The sequence below is a fragment of the Poromitra crassiceps genome, assembly GCF_964638095.1.
Source record: "Poromitra crassiceps genome assembly, chromosome: 12".
NCBI lineage: Eukaryota > Metazoa > Chordata > Actinopteri > Beryciformes > Melamphaidae > Poromitra > Poromitra crassiceps.
The window spans coordinates 16858270-16884981 of NC_139632.1; the positions used below are offsets into that span (position 1 = coordinate 16858270).

Below are 26712 nucleotides of genomic sequence, written 5' to 3' on the forward strand. Positions count from 1 at the left end.
CCAGGCTCTAGCAAGACAGGCCCAGGGCAGGAGAGTGGGAGGGTCATCACACTTATGAAACCCATGACCAAAATAGTCATACATTCTGTCATTGTGCTTGGTTATGGAATTCTAGTGAAAATATAGCCTTTTTTGCCGGGGACCCCCTGGAACCCCCTCAATGACCCCTGGGGGTCCCCGGACCCCACTTTGAGAACCACTCTGCACTATTATGTCACTCACATGATGGTTACACGAGGGTTGGACCGATACCTTAGTGTGCCAATATCTGGCCAATATTGGCTCTTTAATACATATTGGAATGTCATGTCACCCACACAAAAAATAAAGGTGCAAACTGGAACCAAAGTGATGACATATTGAAGAACCATTTCTGGTTCCACAAAGAACCTTGCAGACCAAGGCTGGACCAAGGTGTAACCACAGCTTTTTAAAGAACCAGTTAAGAACCATTAGCCTATGTACTATGATTATTTTCCCCTGACCACAGCTACATAAAACCGGAAATAACATGTTAGTGTCACTGTCTTTGCCGTTTAGATATATTGAATATAGCTATAATTGTCTGAATTATTGTTCCATTATTTATTCATTTATTTATTTATTTACACAACTTACTGGGGAATTCAGTCTAAACAGATAGCCTTAAAAAAATACAGTTTGCACAGTGAGAAATGTCTAAGAATAGTCTCTATAGCCTAGGCTACTCCAGACAGTCATGCAAGGGGACAGGGGTACTGGAAAATTAAACCTTTCCTCGGGACAAAATCACATCTTAATGTGCTCTCACTCGCTCTGATCCTTTGCTGTGACAAAGTTTGTGAGCCAGTTGGTGCCAGGCCAGTGTGAGAGAGGTGCCGGTCGGAGGCGGATGAGAGTGTCGTGGCTGCAGACCAATAGCATCAGTGAGGAGGCGGTGTGCGTGTGTGCTAACTGTTAGCAGCTAACAGAGCTGCAGCCAGCTGTTGCTGCTGCTGCTGCCGTGCGCTCTGCTGGAGAGCCTGCCGCTCCTCAACCATCTCCCGCTGCGTCAGGTGAACATCCATCAGTCCTCAGCGAGAAGAGAACACACGGACACAGTCCTCCGAGATACACGTGTCGTTTTTTTGGTTATTATCGGCAACTTTTCCTGCTAAATACCTATTTGTCTTTAACAACTGGGTCAAACGCAGAGGTAAATAGATAAAAAAAAAGGACACCAGAGTCACCAACAACAGGTGAGAACTGATTTTCTGTTTTTCTTATAGGCCTATGTAATGTATATTTATGATTCATTTATCTCGCTTGTTAAGGCAAATGAGCGAAGTTTCCACTATCCTGTGTTGTAATAATTTGATTAAAATGATGTATCTACCTGCCTGTTAGTGTGTTAGCCTATTGAAAGCCTATGTAATATTAGACAGGGATGCTTGGTAACTCTGGGACAGACAGGCTATTCTTGACCAGACTATTTTGAATGACGTCAACAATTTATTAATTATCTGCAAATATTTGTAAGCAATGTATTTTTACCACTTTTATTTATAGTGCTGAATGCTTGCAATGCAATCTGTCTCCAGATAGACACATCTCATGACACTTTAAAACCATTCAGCCCATACTTTGGCTGAATGGTTGTGGTAATTGATTCTTTGTTGTAACTAGTGTCATGAATCCCATCTGCATTTTATTGCCTCATAAGTGTGAGATATGTAGAGCAAAATTACAATTTGTAACTTAGGCCTATATTCACAGAAGTGAATAGATAGATATAGATTGATTGGTTGATTGATTGATTGATTGATTGATTGATTGATTGATTGATTGATTGAGTCACAGTTATTATAGCCACAACATGCAGTAGTTGCTTCATTATAGACAAAATCTCTTTTCCAAGAGCGACCTGGCCAAGGGAGCAGCATAAAACCTTGTTACAACAAAACAGGAGAAATACAAACAGAGAAGTACAGTACACAATCACACAGTGTCCAGTTAATATGCAAGATGAAATACATTATGATACGTTATGATGCATATCGGTACAATACACTTCCACAATTCCACAAAAAATTTAGGGGCAGTTACATTGATCGAGACTGCTATTTTCTCTTTCGGCACATCCATGACTGCAATGTTTTTCATGGTCAGAGATCATTGGCTCAAGATGGACCTGCTGGTCTTTATGTGCAATAATGTGCGAGCATGCCTTTCTAATTGCAGTTGTCAGCAGCAGAAGCCTTTTCCTCTCGTCAGTTGTCAAAATAAATGACTTGAATGAAAGGAGCGTGGAGTTAAAAGGAGCTTGAAGGTGTGTCTCTTGTCTTTGCAGTTCACTCATTCCTGTGGACATTGGAGAACTTTGTAGGGTAATGAAAACCCTTTGCGTTCTTTATTGAAAGATCATATGTTCAGCTCATACCTGCATGTACTCTTGCTATTCTGGCCCGTATCAAAAATATCAAGGCATCTCTATTATCTCCTGTTAAAATTAGACAAATATTTCCTCACCATTGCTCTGTAAAGGCCCCGTAAGCACATGAACTGTCTGACCTGACACACTCACCCCCCCCCCCCCCCCACACACACACACACATGCAATAATACTAAAATAATAACTTTGAACACAAGCCTCTGTCACTGGATATGTGTGGTGATCTTATTGACACATAAAGTGTTACATCATCTTAAGATCCTCTTCTCAAAATACATTTCAAATACATTTTTCATTCGAGCTAGTGAGATTGTCCCATTAACATTTCAAAAGTAGCAGTTCGGGTCACCGTGTTTTTACATTGGGTTTGGAGGGTTTATGTATTGGTTCATGCAAATCGGATTCCGGTCTTCTATTTTTGGAGATAGTTTTGGGCCTGGTTTCGCATCTTACCAGTGATATAGGTAACACGACTACGGCAGCTAATAGTGAAAACAATGCTGTGCACTGGGCCGGTAAGGTGCTGTCCACTGTACTCTGAATTAAACTACCGGCTCCCAGCTTAATTTAGTACTTCATGCTGGCGACAGCTTCTATTTTAGTGCAAATTGACTTGCTTCGTTGATTGAATTGTTTTCGGTTTATAGACAGAAATACATGGAGGGAAGGCAATACTTGGAGAGCAGCACGCACCAAGACCCTGGCACAGAAACATCCTTTTTAGCGAGAGTGTAATGTATTAGGAATTTCAGTTGCGAAAAAAGAGTTATATGGATAAACATGTCAATACATGACATTTCCTCACTAGACATGATCAGTGGCTTTAAGACTTGATAACACCAGCCCTTGGATGGATTTGGCCAAACTTGTATGTCACAAACAATTGGTCTTTGAATCTGGTTTGCTGAGAGTACCAGAAGTACCAGTATTCCAGAAGCTGAAATATGTACTTACACCAAGCCCTGATGCCTTGATTGGCTCATGAAGAGAAAATCAACGATTTTATTTATTTATTTATTTATTTATTTATTTATTTATTTATTTATTTATTTATTTATTTATTTATTTATTTATTTATTTATTTATTTGTTTATTTATTTATTTATTCCTATTTCATTATTTTAGTTCACTGCAACATGCAAAATATCCAACTTCATAAAGCACGAGAAGTAGCATCAAATCCAGTGCTCAGTCATATTATTTATCACCTATGACAGTGTTGTCTGTTGATTCAGACTGTTATATTGTGCAAACTCATTGTTGTCCCCAGTGGCTAGTCAGAGGCGCCGCACCTCTGGGGCCGGGGTATGTTAAAGCAGGGCTGCTCTGTGTTACATGCCTGCTTTGGTTGTTCTGTTGTCTGTGTTCAGTTTGTTCCACTGTGTCTAGCCTCTGGGAAGGCGTCTGAGGGAGCTGCCATGTCTTTCCCCATAGAAGCCGGAGACCCAGGGGCGACTGTGCACGTGTGAAATGATTGCGCTATTTAATACAAGACACGGGGCAAGTCTGGCTTGCAGTGATCTCCATTCACTGTACTTCTGAGATCACAATACATAGACGAGGCAAATAAACGATGTCATTTTCTCTGTTTCTCCACTTTTTCTCTGTCTAAAATGAATGAAGCGCTCATGAGTCCCTCTGCCCGGTGTTATAGGTGGTTGCTACTTGGCTGTTTGTGGTGCTTACTGTACAGACCTCAAGCGACAGTTGTCGTATGGGAAAACATTCTCCAGAATTAGCCGATATATGAAGCATATGGCCAGGCTTATACTGCCTGTCTGTGTCTTTAGGGGTTTGAAAAACCTAGTAAACCACAGAGGGTTCTAGCTATCTCCTCACCGTTTGGCTGGAGGTGTAGCTATATTTGCCCAGCTAGTCATGTGGGCGGCTGGGCTGTCTGTGGTGGTGATTGTGGTAGTGTACTTATAAGTGAGGGGTAGACGGACTTTCTGTCAAACCGTGAGATAGAAATATTTCTGCCCTGGCCTCTCTTTAGCACACATCTCCCCACTTCCCTCTCTTCTCACTCTTAACATGCCCTGATACTGATATGAGGTCAAATTGCCTGTTTTGTTAAAAAAAAAAAGGAAAGAACATGAAACGCTTGACCTGCTGTTAGCTGAATTCACCGGTCTGTGCTAGCCGAGCTGTTAGCTTTCTGACCAGTACTGCTGGTTGTGATCACATACAGAATACAGATGCAGCAATCTTCAATTGCCGTCAGGCCATTCAGCTTCCGGCCAAGATTAAACAAAGATAAAACATAAACTTAACTTCATATACTTAAACTTAACATAACGTAACTTAAACCAATTCAACATCTTAATAAAGAATATAAATATCATTAGTTTCTATAAAACAATGTCCCTTATGGTGTAACAAAGTTCAGTTCTTTGGTATGGCAGCCAGCTAGCAGCATCCGAAAGGTCTTCGGCTACCACTGTGTTTACCAGCAAGAGCTGTTTATCCACAGTGTCTATGATGCTTTTCTCTTTTTCTCACTGTTTTCCAAAAGGTTACCATGGCGACAGTGCCGATGATGTTTGACATAGTTGAATGAATGAAAGGGAGTGGACCTGCGGTGGTTATTGTTGAGGTGTGTCTTGTGTTTACAGCACACTGAGTCCAGTGACTATTACAGCTCTTTATAAGGTAAGGATGAGGGCAGAGAGGTGGATTCCTCCACAAATGCCCCAGATGCCTGTGTGCCAAGCGTGGGGGTAGCGGGCACGTCAGGGGTCGTGGGAACACGGGCGCCATATCCGCTCAGTCACCATCAGGAGGAACAGGGAACTAAATATAGAGAAGGTCATACATGTCCAATATTAAGGGGGAAAACCAGGGGAAAGTCCTCTGGGCTTTTAGAGCAGTACTGTACACTGCAGGGCAAAGGAGGCAGACAGCCACTTAACATAGCAGTGCGACTGATAGATCGTGGAGTGTAAAGACAAATAATATAATAGTGAAAAGTGTGTTTATTTCCATCTTGGATATATTGCATGATGTTGCAGCAGGCTACCTCCTGTGTGTAGGGATGCAAAGAGCGGCAGTGAACATTCTATAGTGTCCAGTTCTATACTGTGCTGCATAGGGACGGGGACGGGGAGTTTTCTCGACCGAGGAAAAACACTAAACAGTGGGTGTGAATTTCAAAAATGGGCATTCTCATGGTAAACCACAGTCCATCCATGTCGTGGGCCTCTCTCTGCCCCTCCAGCATCTTTTTTTCGGACCTGGCTACACATGAGAGAAGAGTGGGCGGCGGCTTTAGCTTTCGCCATCTTTCGAAAACACACCATTTTCCTTCCGCCGTTTGGTTTTGGCTGTGGCCCACTCTACCTTTAAAGGAAGCTATATATATCGACTGCATTTGTAACCCGGTCCCTTGGGGCTGCAGAGTGTAGCCAAGCTCTGTCCTGCTGGCCCTGGCCCTGGCCCTGGCCCTGGCCCTGGCCCTGGCCCTGGCCCTGGCCCTGGCCCTGGCCCTGGCCCTGGCCCTGGCCCTGGCCCTGGCCCTGGCCCTGGCCCTGGCCCTGGCCCTGGCCCTGGCCCTGGCCCTGGCCCTGGCCCTGGCCCTGGCCCTGGCCCTGGCCTAACCCAGACTGTGGGGGTGTTGGGCCGTGTAGACTTCTGGCCAGGCAAGGCCCGCTCTAACTTTAGACCGCATCGCCTCATGGTGGTAAAAATAAACACCCTGCTCTTACCAAGGGGGAAGGGTGGGACTTGAGTCACTTAAACTAAACGGATGACATTTTCCCACAAGAATAATGTTCTTATGGCCATATAGCATTGGCACTGTTGTTTTGATAAAAGCCTAGAAAGATACTGACTGTCAAGTCGGTCTTCTCTTACAAATGGATTTGTCTGCTTGACTGTGTAAAAGACTGTTCTCTCATCAAAAAACATTCTTCATCTGATATTTCTTATGCCCTGGGCTACAGGAGAGGTTGTAAATATTACAGATTTGTGTGACATTTCTTTGTGGAGCTTCACTGCAGCAGAATAAATCCAGATAATTTTGAGTATTCCAGAGTAGTGCGCAACCATAACATTGTTATATCTCCTTTCACAGGTGTCAGACAGCGGAAAGAATGGGAAGAAAGAAAATACAGATCTCTCGTATCCTGGACCAGCGGAATAGACAGGTGGGCCAACGTGCAATATTTCATTTATAGCCGAATCAGACTCACGTTGTTCTCCAAGAACAATAAACACGCAGGAAACAAAACTGGTACCAAAACACATAGGCGTGTCACTCGACATGTAGTGACGTAAGTACATTGTGGTGGACACTGCACGGGGACATTGCATGACATGCCACAGACAGCAGACTCAACATACCACTCCACATATACATTCTATCGGCATGCACATTTAAGTGGCATGGCATGCAGTAGGTCATGCAGTAGGCTGCAGCTGGAGGTGAGAGTGCGTTGGAACATTGGAACAACATACGGTGTGATAGCAGCACTGAGTTGGATAGTAGCACTGAGTTGGATGGAAATGCATGAAATATACATTCTGAGTATCACAGAGCATTCACATGGCTCCTGAGGCTAAACAAGGTTGTGCAGGCGAGGCTTATGAATACTGCAAGACTGTTCAAACAATACATAGTAATATATAGGATCATCATTTATAGGATGATGAGGCAGTAACAGGGGTGGGATCATAGTTATAATTCAGAATAGTTTTATTCAGGAATACTCCGCTATGAGTATTGCATTTAATGCATTTGGTCATAATGTTGTAAAAAAAACAGAAATAATTAGGCTATTGGTGTTACAGTGTTACACTACTCCATGCATACTCTGCTCTCTGATTCTCATGTTTATTCTCATCATCTATCCTAACCAAATTCATAACACACCACACATCTCTTACATAATTGTCCTTAGATAGATCACAATACCGTCATTTAGATGCATTTCAAAAAAAAGTCAACAAGTGCCTAAAGTTAAAGGAGAACTTGTTATTGAGAGTTGATTTGAGATAGGTTGTGGACCAGTGATGTCATTTGTGCATGAGTGACATCACTGTGAAGATGACCCAGACAGTTGTGCTCCTCCTGTCTCAGGTGACGTTCACCAAGCGTAAGTTTGGCCTGATGAAGAAAGCCTATGAGCTGAGCGTGCTGTGTGACTGTGAGATCGCCCTCATCATCTTCAACAGCACCAACCGGCTGTTCCAGTACGCCAGCACCGACATGGACAAGGTCCTGCTCAAATACACCGAGTACAGCGAGCCACACGAGAGTCGCACCAACACCGACATCCTGGAGGTACCGACCAAGCTCCCATGACAGGAAACACGTCGTTCTTACTTTACTCAGCAGGGTTCCCACGGCTCCTTGAAATCCTTGAAAGTTTGAGAATTTGAGGGGGCGAAATCAAGGCCTTGAAAGAGTTTGAATATAGACAAATGGACATGGGTACTTGAATTTATATATTTTGTGCAAGAATATAAATTGGAGTTCTTTTGATTTTTTTATACAGTTGAGAAGTGTTCAAACATTCAAGCCTCTATTTTTAGTTGTTGTCTGTGAGCTTCTGTAAAGCCTGCTAGTTCTCTTAATAGACATTCTCAGTGTTGTAATGTAATTAACCTCGATCCGTGTCTTAAACTATGCCATATTGGTGGGTCCTTGAATTTGAGGGAATTGGGCCTGGAAAGTCCTTAAATTGTATGTTTAGGAAGGTGTGGGAACTCTGTCTAAATCTGACTGTCTTGATTGTGTCTGTGCAATAAAATCCATACGGCAATATATCGCAATATTTTTTCCCACAATACTGTATCGATATTTCAGAAAAATATTGTGATATATCGCCATATAAATTTTTTGCACAGCCGTGTGTTCGGTGACACACTCAACACTCGGTAGTTGACTCAATTTGTCCACTAAGTTATCAATATAAAGTGATGTACAATAATATTCTTACACTACCTGGGTGGTACACAGCGAGTTGTAATTTCAGCTCTATTTCTTTTCAGTAAATTATGTAGAGTATAGCAATATATCACAATATGTATTGTATCACAATGTATCGTGATACAATCGTATCGTGACCCATGTATCGTGATACGTATCATATCATGAGGTCCTTGCCAATACCCAGCCCTGCTTTCTGTTGTGCACCAGACGCTGCGTAGGAAAGGCCTGGGTCTAGACAACTCCGAGCTGGACAGCGAGGAGAGCATGCAGGTGGCGTCAGACAAATATGCTCTCAGCGAGGGCATGGACCTCTCTGTGGCCCGACAACGCTACTATGTCAGTCCACACACACTTCTGCTTTCACACACACACACACACACACACACACACACACACACACACACACACACACACACACACACACACACACACACACACACACACACACACACACAGTACACGCATACAGACATTTATATATGCACACACAAGCATAATTAAGCACACACATGCAGAGCTGAGCTGGAGGCCATAAATTGAGACAAGTTATCAATTGAATTCACTTGAAACAAGAGGAATGACTTAATTTTGTGATGTTTTGAACCCTCAATGTGAGTGAAGGAAAATGACACAAATCTCTAGCAGTCGACTCACTTTCTTGCCGCACCATAAATCTACTGAATTATAGTGATGATACTGACACAAATATGCACAAGCCACGAAATGAATGACAGAAAATGAACTTTTAGTTTTTTTTTTTAATAACATTATTGTACAATTGCTGACAAATTTGTGACTTGAGCTGTTAGCTATGATTTGAGACATACTATTTCACACTTCAGGCTCAATCGATGCTCAACCCAGAGGCCCAGTACCTGGTGTCTACCGGCTGTGAGAACGGCTTCCCCAAGTCCTCTGGATCCAGCATGGGCTCCTACAGACCCCCGGCCTTCAAACCTCTGGGCTCCAGACCAGGCTCTGCCAGCCCCGCTGGTCCGCACACCCACACTGCCTTCATGTCTCCACACTCAGGTGAGTGGGACGACGGTAAGGATGAGGTGGATTGGCTGGCCGGTGGCCATAGGTAACAAGACCACAATCACTCGAATTGTCACGTGCAATTTGTGTCGATGTACAGGATTGGCTTGTGGACATTAGTGCAAAGACATAACGTCAACTTAAAGATCTACAGTACATACTAACACATAGTGCACGGCCAGCAGAGCCTTTCATACAATGCAGAGAGACCATAGATCTCACATACAGCGCAAGGCATACTATGGACAGCAAGCTATACATGTACATATGACTCCATGTTTATTTCTATATATATCGCTACGGGAGCTCGAAATACCAGTGTTTATAGCAATGTTTATAACCCTAACCCGAGGGGGGTCTACAGTGAAGGTGTGAACCCAACCACCCCATTTCCTTCATGCGATTTAGCTTCAAACTGATTTTTAGGACCGTCATGTGACCTCTCAGAGAGTAGGACAGCACCTGGGTACATGGAGAGTTTCATTTCAAAGTAAATGCTGAAATTTGAAAAATGTGACAATCTACTACAAATCTAATAATCTACCAAATGGATGTTGGCAATAAAAATAAATTCTTAATTGAAGTTCGTAACCCTCCCTTTATAAATTGGCAACATTTTAGTGAATGTAATCATCTGTATATTTAACAGATAACTTGTTTCATCCCAAAAATGGATATATATTTATAGCATTTTATAAGGAAACCCTTGAAATTCTCCTCAAGAGTTATGACAAATGCATGCTATAAAATTCATATATACATACCGGTATACAGTCATCCTTCCTCTGAGATGTGCAGCCAGCTGTGAACTGACAGGATGTGTGTGTGTGTGTGTGTGTGTGTGTGTGTGTGTGTGTGTGTGTGTGTGTGTGTGTGTGTGTGTGTGTGTGTGTGTGTGTGTGTGTGTGTGTGTGTGTGTGTGTGTGTGTGTGTGTGTGTGTGTGTGTGTGTGTGTGTGTGTGCGTGTGCGTGTGCGTGCATGTGCGTGCGCGTGCGATTGCGCGCGTGTGTGGGTGTATGTGTGTGTGTGTGTGTGTGTGTGTGTGTGTGTGTTTGTGTGTATGTCACATGTGTCCACACATTTGTGTGCATACATACGCGTTTTGTGAAACTGGCCCTCAACTAGTGAAACGGCGTGTGTGGTTTCTGGCCAGAATTCATTGCACCTGCCAGTCATTTCAGCTTCTTCACACTGACTATAACTATAAGTAGACATGTGGACATACTGTGATGCCGCTCGTCGACACTGAGCGACCACAGCCACGAAACAGTATGGACTTGTGAATGCAATGCTTTTTTTTTACGATTGTTTATCTAATGTTTGACACTGAAGAAAAAAAGGGTTTTATATTTACCTTCAATTCAACATGGATGTTGTCAATTCATCAAAATCCTGTAGGAAAATCCTACAAATATTAACATGACTTTTTAAATCTTGAGTGCCATAGAGATCAGATACTAATCTGAAAGTCAGTCCAAAAGAAGAAGTTCTGTTTTGATCACAGATGGAGACAGTTAAGAGAAAGAGAGAGAGGGAAAGTATGTAGATCTCATCTCGCATCTCATTTGCCACTTCCTGCATCTCTCTACGGCTACCGTGTTCTCCCACGGCAACCTGAATCACTTCCTGCATCTCTCTCTCGCTGCTAGGTATTGGCTACTCCGTGTTCTCCCACGGCAACCTGAATCGGGCTCTGGACATGAAGAGCCCTCCTCCACTGAACCTGGGCAGCGAGAACCTGCGAGCAGACGCTGCTAATCAGGGCATGGGGGCCACGCGCGCCAACCTCAGCTCTGCTGTAAGTAGCCGTCACGATCAGCTAACACTGACTACGTTTGTTTTATTTGGAAAATGAACGGCTTCTTTCATCTACACATCAATGGCTACAAACCAAATTTTTTGTGACCTCATTAGGGCTGCAACTAACGATTATATTCTTTATTGATTAGTCTGTGGATTATTTTCTCAGAAAACAGGGACCTCATAACAACACAAAAGGTCATACCGTATACATGCACAACAAATAGGATAAAATATATCTACAACAAAGATGACATGAAATGACAAGGCCATGTAGACAAAACCACATGACATTTGCATAATTGCATACTGATAGTGAAGTCTAATCCATTCCATTAAAAATTAATTTGGATGCATGATTGTTTTGTTTTTAACGATATTTTTAGCATCACTAAGAAAGTGTAGATCTGAAGAAGTTTTGATTTGAGATGGCACAGAGTTCCACTTCCTTTGAGATGAGATCACTGCATCACCACTGGCTTAAGAGCTGGTTTGACTGTGTCTCTCTCCCTGATCACCAGAGAGGCCTGTTGTACCAGGGCCTGCACCCCGGTAGCTCCATGGTGGCTATGGGGAAGGCGGGGCTGCTGGGCCACAGTCTGGGAGGCTACAGCCTCTCCTCACCTGGAGCTTCTGGTACGTCTGCTCTGCACCTGCATTTAGAGTGAATAGAGAAAATCTGAACTCTAGGGAGTCCTAATTGGAAGAATCAATGTTCACCGGGACTGATACAATGGTACATCAATGTACGTCACTGATGTTGGTTTACAATGTTGGGGAAACTACTTTAAAATTGTAGTTTACTAAACTAATACCTACTTCTCAATGAAAAGTAGTTACACTACATAATATAAAAAGAAGTAGCTTGTCAAACTAACTACATCCAAACTACATCACATGAAATGATCACAATCTGAGTCTGGAATCTTATATTGTTACACGGAGGTGCAACTGAACTGACACTGAGTAAAGTGTAGGTGTGTTTGATTTAGGGACTAGGGCACGCCAATCCTCACAAGGCAGCTCGAGGATGTGTTTGAAGGAGAGGATAGGGAGCAATTGTCGAGGTGGAATTAGGAAAATCATAATTTCTAGGGAAATTCATCGTATTCGATCGCAGACGTTGGTTGCAAACCACAGGTGATTTTAATCAAAGGTGATTGTCATTAAATGACAACCGTGGCCAATGAGCTGTGTCATTGTGCCATATTGCATGGCAAAAAACAAGATTTTTTTTCACGAGAATACTATGAATATGTCGTTTGTAACTAACTACCTAAACTGAAAAAGCTGCTGAGATTTGGATGTAGTTAAACTCGTAATTGAACTACAGTACATAGTTAACTACTCCCCAACACTGCTGGTTTGTTAACATGAAGAGAAGATGTGTTTGAAATCCATCTTTGTGTCTTCTTTTTGCCTCCCTTATTAATATGTGACCCCCTCTCATCTTTTTGTGTTCTCCAGAGTACAACAGCCCCCCAGGTTTCCCCCACTCTGTCAGTCTACAGCGTGGAGCAGTCAACCACTGGCAGCCAGCGCAGCCACCACAGGAGTCCCACGGCCCTCACATCAGCCCAGGGTGAGGATGGTGACGCTTGGGTTCCATCTGTTCCGTCCACTGGTTGTATTTTGAAGAATGCTTATTAATTTTGAAATGTTTACATTTAGACATGGGACGAATAATGTACCCTTGTTCAAACCCACAGGTGAATATCAGGTGGATGCAATAATCAAATGCCACATTTAGCAACGGCCTTTTGAATGTATTTCTTCTTTGATAAGATGACCAAATCAAATGGTCTTCAAATTGCACCTGATGCACTTCATTGGGGAGAACGGCACAGTTAAATATTTATTTTCCTTTCCTCTTGCTGTTTGCAGGATGTCCAGCGGAGGGTGCTCTTTCCCTTCCCAGACTTCCGCCTCTCCACATCTCCCCTCCCTCAACCTCAACATCAAATCGGAGCGTAGCTCTCCTGAGCACATGTCCTCGCCCTCCTCCCCTCCCCTGCACCACCTCAGGCAGCCTTCCCCAATGAGCAACCCCGATTCCGCTCGCCATACCCCCCCAGAACCCTATGCAGCCAATGAGAGGAAGGAGTTTCTCAAAGCCGGCTACCCGGCCCTGGCCCAACAACTTGGAGATGAGGAGAGAGGAGGGCAGCCTCTCAGGCAGTTAGAGATCAGCGACGGGTGGCAGAGATAGCTGGCTGGTACAGTACAGTCCACCCCCCCCACCACCATCTCCCATTCAACCAAGCTATCTTCTGTCAATCAGATAGCGAGATGGGGTCCATTTAGGAAAGAGAGGAAAGTCTCTCTTTAGTCTCCTTATATAGAGCTGGTCTCTCCTGGTTGATGTCTCCACTTCTCTGATTGATCCCATGAATAGATGCACACAGGCATTGCTCTTTGTTTGGTATTGGTTTAGTTTTCTGTGTGGAACAAATGTGAATCAAAGTACTTTTTGAAATGTATTATTTTTGTTCTGTGACTGATTGAACTTACCTACAGCGGCACAGTGGGACCAATTGAATTGCGTCAAAAGTGCAAAACCCACCTATCTGGCTTTCCAAGTGGTATTCAGCGAAGCCTCTGAGTAATTCACTGTTTGACCCAGGTGTGGTGTGGAAATTGGAAAATTGCTGTGAAACCACATAAGAGTGTGTCCTCCACTGTCGTCTGAATGTTACAGTGAATAGCAGAGGGCAGTGGAGATAATCCATTACACCAGCCAGCCTTAACCACTGTGTGTCGGTGTACAGTCATACTTCACACCGAATCCCCCTGATACTGTATATAACTTTAATGCTTTAGCCTTTAGCCCAAAATCAATGAGGTGCTCTCCTCACATGAGACCAATTAGGTGTCCTCTATGACTCTGGCCTTGGTCTCGTCTTTGCGAGTGGAGAAATGTGCCTGTACAGTCTTGCTAATACACAACTCTTCTGTACACATTTATCAATGAAAATCTGGGCATGAAGGATTTTCTCAGGGATTTGCATGATTGGCTTCTTTATAAAATTGTAAAAGGGTTTCTTTCCATATTTCTTTGTAAGACTATAAGCTAAGCTTTCATCGTATTATTCTCCCAAATAATGGTAGTTTCATCTTTTGACTTTACTCCATCAATACCAAATTTAGACTACTCCAACTAAAGACCAAAGTGTCCATTCTTCACTGTGTGTTGCAATTAAATACTGTGACAGCCACTGACATTTGTCTCTATTGTGTCTAATTTGATTAAATTAAAATCATAATTTTACCAAAGCTTGTCATACATATAACATTTTCTGAAGGGCTTCATTTACTGGTTGTGTATAATTGATATTGCTGCGCTTTGGCATTGTCTTGTGATATTTAGACTTGTATGAGGTACTCTTTAAGGAGTGAAAATAAATAATTATTTGGCTTATGTGATGACAAAGAGTATAGGATAGATCATTAAAATGGAATGAATGACAATACAGTTATTTTTAGATTTTTCTTTTTATTGAAGGTTTAAATGATCTATATTTGCAAATTTACCTGCCGCTGTAATTGTATGCACTGGAGTTCTGTGTGTTTTGGTTTTGAATATTCATCTTTCGTTGGTTCAGAAGTTGACCAAATATATTCAGTTCAGTTCAGAGTTCAGTCTTCTAAGGATTTTTGTCCTTTTGATGCAGACTGAACTTTCATGGTTTGCCCACAAGGGGTCATCTTATTATCTATCATTGTCTGAAGTGGAAAAGGAAAAGTGCAGAGAAAATAAGCTTGAACTATTAGAGATGAAGTATCCAGTTAATCACCATGACAAGAGACAGGTTCACACTGAAGACACTCAGACAGATACAGCATAACGAACACTGCAGAGATGCAGTGCGTAGTCGTTAGATGGATAAATGTCTGCATGAAAAACCAAGTATTCTCATGTTTTGGGTTGATTTTTTTCAATAATGCTTGTATGCTTCACTAACAGAACACACTTTTGTTTGACATACTGTCAGGTTATATCCACCAAATAAGCTTTTTAAGTCTATTCAATGACCTTTTGAATAAAAAAAAATGCATTTGTACATTAATTTGACCTGGTGGTTTGTACTGAGGACATCTAGTTTACAAAAAAAAAACTGTGATTCAGAGGCCACTGTTCCGCTATTTGATGTACCTTCAATCTTAAGACAGATACAAATGCTGCCTACTGTGTATGAATCTTTCATATGTCCATTTATTTTGACTTATTTTTCTTTTGTTATTTTGATCACACACACTCCCTCATTATCATGTCTGGTCCTGTCAGGCAACTCACCGCGCAACCACTTAAGGCCACTTAAAAGCCTGGAGACCTTTATGTCTTCAAAAATACATTTGGTACTAAAAGACTCATTTCCACAGCTGGATGTCTCACAATAACTATGGCAGAACATTTTCTTATACCACTTTCATACTAACGACCAGGTTTGGACCAGGGTTACCCGACCCATGTTCATCCCTTCTTTTGTCAATTCACACCCAGTCGTTCAACTAGCAACCCAGGGGTGTAGTGGTGTCATTCACCCTGGAATGAACCCTTGCCTGACCCTGGTCCAAGAGGTGGGTCGCCAAGCCGAGTCTCGCAACCCGTGTTAACCCTTTCATAGCCAAAATCAACCTGGGAATAACCCTGGTTGGAGCCTTGGTGTGAAAGTGGTCTTATTCTACTCCTTATGGAGCATTCGCTTTCCTTTCCATTTCATCTAAAATCCAAGTTGGTTGCACACATCGCCCACGCGAGCCCCAGTCTCCCTCTCATATCCCCTCCCTAAATAAAAAGCCAGTCTCACAGTCACAGGGGTCATGTCTGGTCTGCTCCCTTGAGACTGCAGGGCCAGTCTGTAGGGCATGTCTGGCTCACACACACACACACACACACACACACACTGGTTTCTATAGCAACCATAGCTCGCCATGGCTGCCTGACCTAGCCCGCTGCAGTCCACGGAGCAGACTGAGGGGGCCTGAGGCTTCCGGCACAGATGCACATAATTAATGTGATTATATAGATATGTCAACCCTGTCAGCTTCCAGTTCATTAGGCCAGACACTCTCCCAGACCTGTCACAGGCTCACAGGAACACAACTGGACCGGACATGGAAGGAGAGGAGACTGTCTGTCTCGAGAAGGGCAATGTACAAAGATCATCTTATGCTTGATTGATTTCAGGTTGTGCATGTATGTGTGCTATTCTAACCAATTGAAACTGATCATAAAAGGCCAAATCTTTTTCGATGATCTGCTAAGCCAATGCAATTAATGCTCACATCTAAAAATAAATTAATAAAATAAAAATCCCTCTGAATGTTCTTTGCATTGTCAATTTTCTAACCCTGAAACTCTGATGGGAAATTAATAAATAAATAAAACTGTGCAAATCATTTCAGTGCTGAATTTCAGTCGGCCATTATATGCAAGATGTCAGGGTTGTTAACGGGTGCCTCCTCACTTGTCAGTAGCAGTATTGATATCGTCCAGTGGAGCATGTCCCACTTCACATAACAGGACTAGAGGTGGTCGTCCCGCCCTGAAGTGGAGCGTCTTTGTGCACGTGGAAGTCAAATGATATCGCCAATAAATCATGTCAGCTCGCAGACAAAGAACCGGCCCAGGCCCGCTCTGATGAAAGGTTGCGTTCCATAACTGCTGCTACCCATGTGACCGGCATGTAAATCTAACGTGTTAACGGTTGCAGTGTTTTGGTCATAAAGCTAACAAATCTACTTTGAATATTATCACACTGCAGTCAGTGATATATGCAGAGGATTTGGGTGTTTTCTTTCCTGTAATAATGTCAATAGAAAATATACAATACGAGCAGATGTACCCAAAGTGGATGGCCACAAATACCCGTAGGTTTCTTGCCAGACCCTTGAGGGGCATTAAGTTCATAGTAATTAGCAGTGATTAAAGAATGATCTTCTCAGGAGGTTGGGGTCAGAGTTCAGGAACCAGTACAGCGCCGCCGCCGAGACACTATTGTCATGCACGTCTTTTGTCAAATGGAGTGCTGATAAAAAGAGTAATGTCTTATCGCCACCATCTCCCACACTCTTTGAGAGCAAACAGAAGTCATTGGGAAAAACAAGACAAACTTCCAATGTAGGCTATTGCAGTAATATCAAAATGATAACTTGGGACTGAAAAGAATAAATGTTTTATTAAGCCACACAAAAGAAATAAAACATTCGGGTTACAGCCAAAAGCTTGCACACCATGCATTCAGAAAGTCTCTTCAATTGATGTAAAAAGTTTTAAAACAATATTTCATGTGAACTTCACAGTCTAACACAATTTCAGAACATTCAAGTACACCATCTGGAAACAAATCACACTCAAATCAAACCTGCCACAAACAGAACAAATAAATGTACAGCATAACCGTATCTGCACTATTTGTAAATAACAAAAGTTATTTGAGGCAATATTATAAATAAATAAATAAACAATCCATTGACAATTTGCTATCCATTAACATCCAAGACTGATTCAAAGTAGGCTTTGATTTGGCTTCTGTACATGATTGTTTGGCAATTTAAAAAAAAGCAGAAATGAAAAATTGATGTGCCTTATTGAGACATTGCAACTAAAAACATTGCAACTGAGTAGTGTTTGCGGGGGGAAAGGAAAAAAGATACATGGGTGGAGTGTTAATCTTATCTATTCAACAGAGCATGGACAATCCCAATTCTAAAGTCGCATGAACTCAGAAAAGAGAGAGATTTTAAAATTCACTCAAAATCCCCGAGTTCCCAGGCACTTAAGAATTCTGAATCGAACTCCTTCATCAGATAACAGTAACAGCTCCTCTGTTTTCAGGTAAAAAAAATCGTGTTGAATAATAAGACCGCCATAACACAGTTTTGACTGATCCATGGTCAACTGTGTTAAGACTCAATAGGCTGGATCTGAGCGTCACTACTGCTCTGCAATCAGTACATTACAGCAGACAGAAATGAACAGAAAGCATTTAGCACTCTTAAATCGGTTCCTTGTGTGGACAAAAAAAAAAGAATCCCTCTCAAAAATAAAATGTCTAATCTACACAGGGTCAAGGTACTGCTACCGTCCCTCCTACGTATTAAAATCTTATTTGCAGCATGTAACAATGTTCTGTGTTAAGAACAGATGGGTTAACACTGGCATAGATATATTTGAGAACTTGCAGAAAAACGTCCCGCTGAAGTGGTTGGACAGCGGCCGGTTCCCTTTGCACACCCTTGTTGTTGATCTCGATAACCCACAGGGAAAACGGTAGCCTGCTGCTCGTGCAAAAAGCCTAAAGGCCGACACGGTAGTAACAACGCAGCAAGCAGGGCCCCTCACCTGACTTTTTAAGACGCCTTGGTTACAACTTTTGCTGCAACCAAAAACACAGGTGAAACCCACTGGTGTCCATTCTGTCGGCGGTGGTGTGTTTTGATCGACATATCGAAGTCCACTGTCTGCAGGCGTCCCTGGCCAACTGGATAACAATAGTCTGGGGCTGGTGTTGCCTTGCGGGTGGAGTAATGTGCCACTCTTCCTGGGTTAGTTATGCATAAGGTACTGGTGAAAGTAAATGCCAAACAGAGAGCTGATTACCTGGCAGGCGGCCACCCACCAGGTGAGGAAGGCGAAAAAGCCTCTGAAGAAGAGGGGGGTGAGGACGGAGCGGAGCGCGCCGAAGGCCTCCGACAAGCGTGCTACGGTGGCCTGGATGTCCTCCTCCATGTCTTCCATCCCCTCGTCGTCCTCGTCGAGACCACCGGGCATGACGGGCGCCACCGTGGGCATCACCAGGGCTGGTGTCACCCCGGGTGTCTCCTCGACACCCAACCCCCAGGAGAAATCGCCTGCAGGGTCAATGGAGATCCTGTCATCATTCTAGCACTAAACTTGGCAGAAGCTACTTGGTAGTTACGGTACATCAAATGGTGGATCTAGAAAAGAAAAAAGGAAAGGTGTCCACACACAGTATACAGTATTGCCGTCCTGCGCTTTATTTGATCCCAGTAAAACAAACAATGTTTCGCCCAGGAACGGCTTCGTCATGGGGGCGAAATGTTTGTTTTACTGGGGGCAAATAAAGCACTGAACAGCAATATACTGTGTGCGGACATCTCCCGAGTTTTTTTTTGTCGAGCATCGTTTTTTCCCCCCCAAGAACTGTGGGGGGTGTGCATATTCTACCTTTTCTCATCTATAAAAGAAGCTCTTGTTGTTCTATTCTGAGAAACTGAGACCTCAAAGTCTGAGGCTATGGGCCTCCCCTCTTGCTGACCCCAGTTTACTTGCTTGCCGTGGTTCTGCTAAATTCCTCAGCAATTTAGCGAATAATCATGATTTGATTTCAGTGGTTCTCAAACATTTTTACATCAAGTACCACTTCAGAAATTACCACCATATGAATGAATGTATGAGAGGGAGGGAGCCCCATGTACCACAAGTTGAGAACCACTGAAGTTATTTGATCTCAACAATTGAGACATGATAGCTTCAGACTATAAGAAAGGTCTGTCTGAAGACACTGACTCGGGGAAAGTGGAAAAAACTGTAGAATTCCTCAATACTGTACTACTGTATTTCTGATCACTTTAACCAAATCACACACGTTTAGGCTATTCTATGATCTCCTTTTGATAACTAATGTAATAACTGACTAATATTTTTTCACTTCCATTCACTGAGCCTCCCCTGAAACTGTTTGGAGCCCCGCCTCCCACTTTGATCGCCTCTGTTTTAGATAGCTGAACAGTATATTAAATTGCTATTTGTCAACTGTATATCTCAACATGATGTCACATAATCTACTTTCGGTCAGAGAATGAGGAAAATACAACACCACCAAACAACTTAATGGGCACAATCTTCTGATGAGGGTATTTTACTTACCTAATGCCTTGAGGGACAGTACAGAGAAGAGGATGAGCAGAGTAGGAACCAGGTACTGAAGAGTAACCACAGTCAGGTAGCAAAACACACGGGTGACCTGAGAAAAACCATGGCAAATGCATCAAGTTCACTCTTCATGAACAGTTATGGAGCATTTCCTTTCCTGTTGTCAAATGAAACTATTCTTCATGTAACGATCTGCATTGAAAGTTCTCAAATCAAATCCAACCCTTCACTGTTCAAATAATTGATTCAAAATCATCTTTCTGTCCGGTCATTTGTCACTTAAAAGTAGAGAAAAATCCCAGTGAAATATTAAGCCCAAATCTGACCTTCCGCTGAATGTCGATCGCAGCGATACGTCCCGCCTCCTTCTTCATCTGCTCCACCCACTTCTGGGACAGATTGAGGTAGGCCTGCAGGTGGTAGCGGGTCACTGCTAACCGCAGAAAACACAGCGCCACGATGATCCACAGACGCATACTGTCAAACATTGCGCTGGGCACTCTGCAAGAGTAGGTGTATCAGAGATCAGTCAAGTCAATACTGGGACGTCACTGTAGGTAAGTAGACATTTTTCACCGGCATTGTGCAATTAAAGAACAGGAGAAATAAGTGAGAGGTTGTTTGTGGTGGTGACTAATTGCCAACACACATGTTCACTCACAGTGTGACAGAGGTCTTCCCCATGGGTGCATTGGCCAGGAAGTCTCTTGCGATGGGTTTGATCCACAGTACCAATACAATGACTGGAGACAGGAAACTCATGTGCAACAGAATTCTGCAAAAGAGAATAAGGTCATTACTGAAGGGGCAAAACACTGCTTATCTTATGTTTGCAATCAACAATATGGTCTTACTGGATGAGCGGACGGCCTGACTGCATCTGTACAGCATCCAGATGAGTCTGAGCCAATCGCATCCCAGGGAAGGCCAGGAGAGCGCCAATATAAGCACAGATAGCAGCCAGACCTAGCTTCACCGTCAGCTTCGTCACTGGGACCCTGATGAGAGTCAAAAACCACCACCAGCGGGCATCAAGATCAACAAGGTTGACTACACAACTCTGTAATTATTCCATAGCGCAGGAATAAGCATGTGCACCAAAGGGACTTTAGATATTTCATTGATATGTTGTCCTAGGAACAGAGAGACTTACGACCAGTCAGCGTAGCCCTGCTGTTTGGCAAAGACTTCCAAGTTGTCAAAGAGGCTGGCAAAACCCGGCTCCAGGCCGAACTCCAGGTAGTCCTCTCTGACCACCAGCACCAGCATGGCCACAAGCAGGGACAGGAAGCCAAAGGCCAGGCACACCGAGCGCTCACCGCCCTCGTCAGAGCGGAAGTAGTGGCTCATCAGAGTGTGCAGGGCCTTCCTGAAGGTGGCAGGTTAAGTTAAGTAAAGTAAAGTGTGCAGGGCCTTCCTGAAGGTGGCAGGTTAAGTTAAGTAAAGTGAAGTGTGCAGGGCCTTCCTGAAGGTGGCAGGTTAAGTTAAGTAAAGTAAAGTGTGCAGGGCCTTCCTGAAGGTGGCAGGTTAAGTTAAGTAAAGTAAAGTGTGCAGGGCCTTCCTGAAGGTGGCAGGTTAAGTTAAGTAAAGTAAAGTGTGCAGGGCCTTCCTGAAGGTGGCAGGTTAAGTTAAGTGTGCAAGGCCTTCCTGAAGGTGGCAGGTTAAGGCAAAAAAACATTAATCCAAGATTGGCCAAAGAGGGATTCATGGGCCACATTTGACCTTCCACATAATTTTGTGTGTGAGGTTATTTCATATTTGGCAAACTAATTAAAGTATAGCAAAAGCATATTAGCAAACATCCTGATGTTGGGAGAAGCTATTTTTACCCATTCAATATCAAGAAGAATGCCTAACATTTCTTTCTTGCCCACAGCTAACGTTTTTTTTGTTTTAGCTCCTGCCCCTGGCCTTCCACAAGTCTTGGCACTCCTTAAACCTCTCAGAACACAAGTGTTGATCTCTTTCCACCATCAAAATTATAATGTCCTAACAAAGCAGAGTCTTGGTTGGTACCCCTAAATATTTTTGATTCATACTAATCCGAGTCTCTACACAAAACCATGGTAGGACAGCATCCTTGCTCTGTCTAGATAAGAAAGTTGTTAATGGCAGTGGTCATGTTTTATTAGTTTTGTAAGAATATATCTGATAGGTACTTTATTCGAACAGTATTATTGTATATTGAGACGAGAGAAAATGGGCTTTAGTTTATACCAACCATTTGGCTGTTTTCAGAAATGTTCTGCTGTGACACAGAGGGACTTAACAGGTGAAGGATACAGGCTGAAGAGAACGGTCAGAACACACCAGATGGCTCCGAGATTGACCTCTTTACTGGCGTCGACCACACTGCAGTAACACTCAGTGAAGAGGAAGACACCCAATGCATAGAGAGCAAAGTCTATCAACCACTGGTACTCCAGGAAGAAACGCAACACTGGAAGCAGAGATACAAGCAAACATGGCAGAAGGTACCGGGGATATGCTTTGTGGGGGTTACAATGAGGTAATGGTCTCGTAATGCAGGGCGAGTCAACAGTTAAGGCTTGGACAGTGTTTGTGCTTGGGCGGCGTCATTGTGGTTAGGTGAAAGTTAAGTGTTTGTTTTACCAAGAGCGTCAAGGGCATTGATCGGAGCTTTCTCCAGGTGAAGGTCGATGTCTTTGGGCACAGTGAGAGGCTTGCTGTCCCCATTTTGTCTCCTAAAGATCAAAGAAAGAGGGAAAATGCACACACAAAGGAACAAATATTCTTCTGTTAGTGTGTAAGGCCTATATTGACAAAGACAGAAAGAGCAGCAGCAAACAGAAAACAAATAACATTAATTTGCCATGAACATTTTTTTTGCACAGAAGTAATCTAAGAAACACATTGGCTTGTCCCTCCCCCGCACACCTGTCTCTCCTGCTGGGTTTGGGGATCTGCTTCCCTGCCAATGCACACAGCTCTCCTTCAGATGGGTGCTTGAACCGGAACAAACTGGGAGGGATATCGGACACTTTAATATAAACAGTGCATAATACATCATAGATATGACCATTATCACTATGATTGGAGTGGATCATTACCTGCCATTGCAAAGGAGCCAGCGTGCAAAAGAGCAATGTGGAGCCATCCTCTGCATAATACTAGCAGCCAGCAAGCTGACTACCAGCTGAATTCCCATGAGTGCCTATCAGAGTAAACACACACACACACACACACGTTTTATTGTGACAACAAGGTAATAAACATCTGATCCTACACTAAAGTTCCCACTGAAAAGGAACAGCAACACGTGTCAGAGGGTAGAGGCGGAGGCGCCCTCCCTACTACAACTGTGACAGTCAGTCAACATGTCCCTTTCTGACACAGGCCAGAAGAGCCAGAAAGTTTTAAGACGAGATAACTAAAGTTAGCCTTTGTTAGAAGGATAATACCTTAGTTTGCATAACGACGGCTGAGGTCGAAGCTACCGATGCAAGAAGACGCTTTAATAGGAAAATCAGCAACATTTTACATACATTTTTGTTGATCTAAATCACTGAAAAAATGAATGAAAGTTAGCGAATGGGCTAACGTGCTAAATTTAGCTAGCTAACCCTCACCAGCTGTCAACGCTGCTGCAAACATTTAGCGTTTAGCAAGCTAACGTTAGCTCTGGCTAACGAAAATCCTGGCAAAGTTAGCTCCCAGTCTCTGGCGACAATTGCTGCAGGCCATTGTGGTATATATTTAGATGCCAATGCACTACGACTAAAAATAACTTACCATGTTTCTCCTCCCGAAAGATCTTACTTATAAGAGATTATCTTCTTCGCATGCATGAATGTCTTGACAGCTGCACCAGCTGACATGTGAAACTGTGGCAAGTCCCGGATGTAGCTAGTAGTGGAGTCACATGCTGCCTTCAAGTGCTCCGCGTAAGCTCTACTGGACCCTGGCCTGGACCAGTCAATCAAGCGACACAGTGAGTAGTTCGCTCTTACCACCAGTGGTTGGTCAATGGCTATACGAATAATTTATTTTGATTGTTTGTTGACAACGTTTTCAAGCTCTCCCTCTCCCTAACTGCAGAAAGACGATTATCAATAAAAGTGGTCAAAAGTCCCAACTTCCCTCTTGAACACAATTGTTTGGTCGTTGCATAATGTCCTCCTTCGTTTGTCATCACATCAACATAATAGACCATTAAAAGAGAGTCAAAAAGAGTAATGTGTCTGTGCAATCATCAAGTCATAATTCCAACATTTCCGACTCGCCTTGAAGACAGCAAAACAGCCACAGAAGAAGAAGCTTTTTCATTGGTTTGTAACAGGCAATATGAACGAATGGTGTGGTGTTGTGTGGTGCATGTTGATGTTGAGGAAAATTCTACATTATTGTTGGACATAAACAGCTTATGATAGAGGAGACATTTTCACTTGGGCATAAAATCTGCTCTATATAGTTTGTAAACAGCCTATGTAAAATAAAATAAAAATTTACCAACATGACCCCCCCCTCCCTCTCATGTTTTTCTATCTCTAATTATCATATAAGATTTGATCCATCTGAGTTCCTTGTTCATCCTCAATACCCCTGAATGCCTCTGCGAGATCCTTCTGCCTATAATGATAATCTCCGTGTTTCATGCTCCCACCATCATGCAACTAAAACATTTCATTTGATGAAAAGAAACATTATGCAAATCATGAAGATTAAAGTCTCAGATATGCATGTCTTATTCTCTGCTTTGGCATAATCACACACACACACACACACACACACACACACACACACACACACACACACACACACACACACACAAATTTGATTCAACAAGGCATTACTTTTCCATTTAGATGGATCAAAGTATATAGACACTTTATGATAACAACATGGCTATCATCTTCAAACATCGACACAAACTTTATGTCTTTGTAATTTGTTGATATCTAATCTTCTCTGAGCCTCTACTTAGACTAAGCCATGAGGTGCTACGGGAATATGTCGGCACAAAGAAGAAAGAAGACACTTCTGTGCGCACTGGTGCATTCTGCATGTGTGGCATGCTTGGTCACTCAGGATGAGCATGACTGTTACCCCCCCCCCCCCCCCCCCCCCCCCCCACCCACACACACACACACACACACAGCCATAGCCTGGTCATGCATTATAATGTCAGCTCATCCTCTGTAAAGCGGAGGCCCGTATGCCTCCAACAGTGCAAAGTGTATCCAACAACAAGCCCCTTCCAAAGATCCCCTGCCAAAACCATTCACAGCATTCAAATCTGTGTTTATGGTGTGCGTTCCTGTTATTTGGGTGGTCTGCAACGTTGATTGAATTCCCACTTTCTACTAATTGGCAGCACCTCTCTCCTGTTGAAGATGTGTCTGATCCTTCGCCCTCAGAATTTGTGCACAAGAGCATGACATTTCAATGAGAATGGTGAATTTTGATCAAATGGAGCTTTGTGCGATGAAGCAACAGCATCTCTGGTGGGCATCTATGCACCACTGGGCAGGCATCTGCACACATAAATCATGTAAAATGTGTTGTTCACTATGTGGGGCTGTTTGGTCTTCGTAAAGAAAGGGGCAAAAAAGCTGTTTGGCCTTCGAATCTTGTGGATAGCAAGCAACTCAGTCTCCACCATCAGGCCATTTGTTTGGGAGTTTCTATAAGGAAATGGAGCAACCATGTCTTAATTAAAGAGATTTACTTTTGTATGAGAACTTTGGAGATCGTCTCCCCAGTTTTCAAACTTTTTCACGTCAACTAAGGACACCTAAACTGACACAAATTAAAACCACAGACCCCCATTTGATAAGATTGTGTCCCAGGGTCCCCCATCTGATAAGATTTTAGCTTTTGTGATGACCCTCCCACTCTCCTGCGCCTTGCTTTGCAGGAGCCCAGGGCCCAGCTGCACAATGCACCTTAGGTTAAGATTTCCCTTAGAGTCAGAGTTAAGGTGTCCATAAAATAGAATCAGCTGCACAAAACACCCTTAAATCTTCTCCATAAGGTTAAACATTTTAAGGAAAACATAAGCACAAGATTTAAGGGTGTTTTGTGCAGCCGATTCTATTTTATGGACACCTTAACTCTGACTCTAGGGGAAATCTTAACCTAAGGTGCTTTGTGCAACTGGGCCCAGGTGTTGGGGTCATTGTTAGGCTGATTGGGTGCACCTGCAGGTCCAGTGCACTAGTGATTAGGCAGACCATTCAGTCTCTCGCTCCTCATCGATACAACTTTTGTTCTGTTCTTTTTGTTTAAAGTTGGTCTTGTCTAGTTATTTTCCCTTTACTTTAGTGTATGACTCACCTCATTTGTTACTTCCTTGAGCCAGGTTTTAAAATGTCTGGAGTCATACATCAAAGTAAAAGTTGAAACAATAATAATGTATAACTAAAACTAATGGAAAATAACTTGGACAACACAAACTACATGAAACAAACGAACAAAACAAAAGGTGCATGGGGGAGGGAGAAGGACTGAAGGTATTCTTATGCCTGTGATACACTAGAAGACTTTGACAATCTTAACAGATTATGAAAAGACTGGAGAGTTTACACTACAAGACTGGTTCATTAAGATTTTTTATCACGACTGAAGAAACTGACTGAAATACACTATACTCAGAGACTCGTCGACTCAGA

The 26712-nt window shown here is 43.0% G+C and overlaps 2 protein-coding genes across 3 annotated transcripts; one reads left to right on the forward strand and one right to left on the reverse strand.

Moving 5' to 3' along the window:
* Positions 1-1019: 1019 nt before the first annotated feature.
* mef2b (myocyte enhancer factor 2b) lies at positions 1020-15288 on the forward strand. 2 transcript variants are annotated; one of them, XM_083647864.1, is made up of 10 exons: positions 1020-1217; positions 2309-2345; positions 6483-6555; positions 7488-7691; positions 8550-8678; positions 9185-9374; positions 11031-11179; positions 11703-11817; positions 12649-12763; positions 13066-15288. In XM_083647864.1, exons 3-10 carry the CDS (start codon positions 6502-6504, stop codon positions 13388-13390), a joined length of 1281 nt encoding a protein of 426 aa, XP_083503990.1. In that variant the 5' UTR covers positions 1020-1217; positions 2309-2345; positions 6483-6501; the 3' UTR covers positions 13391-15288. The 2 variants fall into 2 exon arrangements, with proteins under 2 accessions (XP_083503990.1, XP_083503989.1); XM_083647863.1 differs by lacking the exon at positions 2309-2345.
* A 2087-nt stretch (positions 15289-17375) lies between these two features.
* On the reverse strand, positions 17376-23931 carry tmem161a (transmembrane protein 161A). The gene is made up of 11 exons (XM_083647860.1): positions 23834-23931; positions 23152-23255; positions 22979-23062; positions 22694-22785; positions 22364-22520; positions 21234-21449; positions 20935-21078; positions 20742-20855; positions 20407-20581; positions 20075-20171; positions 17376-19035 (listed from the first exon to the last, which is right to left on the reverse strand). Exons 1-11 carry the CDS (start codon positions 23834-23836, stop codon positions 18731-18733), a joined length of 1491 nt encoding a protein of 496 aa, XP_083503986.1. The 5' UTR covers positions 23837-23931; the 3' UTR covers positions 17376-18730.
* Between the last annotated feature and the right edge of the window lie 2781 nt (positions 23932-26712).

Bases quoted from the DNA above. Each gene is read 5' to 3' on its own strand.
- tmem161a (XM_083647860.1), bottom strand. The intron at 22,521-22,693 runs GTAAAACAAACA...CTCTGCTTCCAG, and splicing joins CAATGCCCTTGACGCTCTTG to TGTTGCGTTTCTTCCTGGAG. The intron at 20,172-20,406 runs GTCAGATTTGGG...GGTTTTTCTCAG, and splicing joins CGATCGACATTCAGCGGAAG to GTCACCCGTGTGTTTTGCTA.
- mef2b (XM_083647864.1), top strand. From the start codon at position 6,502: ATGGGAAGAAAGAAAATACAGATCTCTCGTATCCTGGACCAGCGGAAT. The intron at 7,692-8,549 runs GTACCGACCAAG...GTTGTGCACCAG, and splicing joins CCAACACCGACATCCTGGAG to ACGCTGCGTAGGAAAGGCCT. The intron at 12,764-13,065 runs GTGAGGATGGTG...TGCTGTTTGCAG, and splicing joins GGCCCTCACATCAGCCCAGG to GATGTCCAGCGGAGGGTGCT.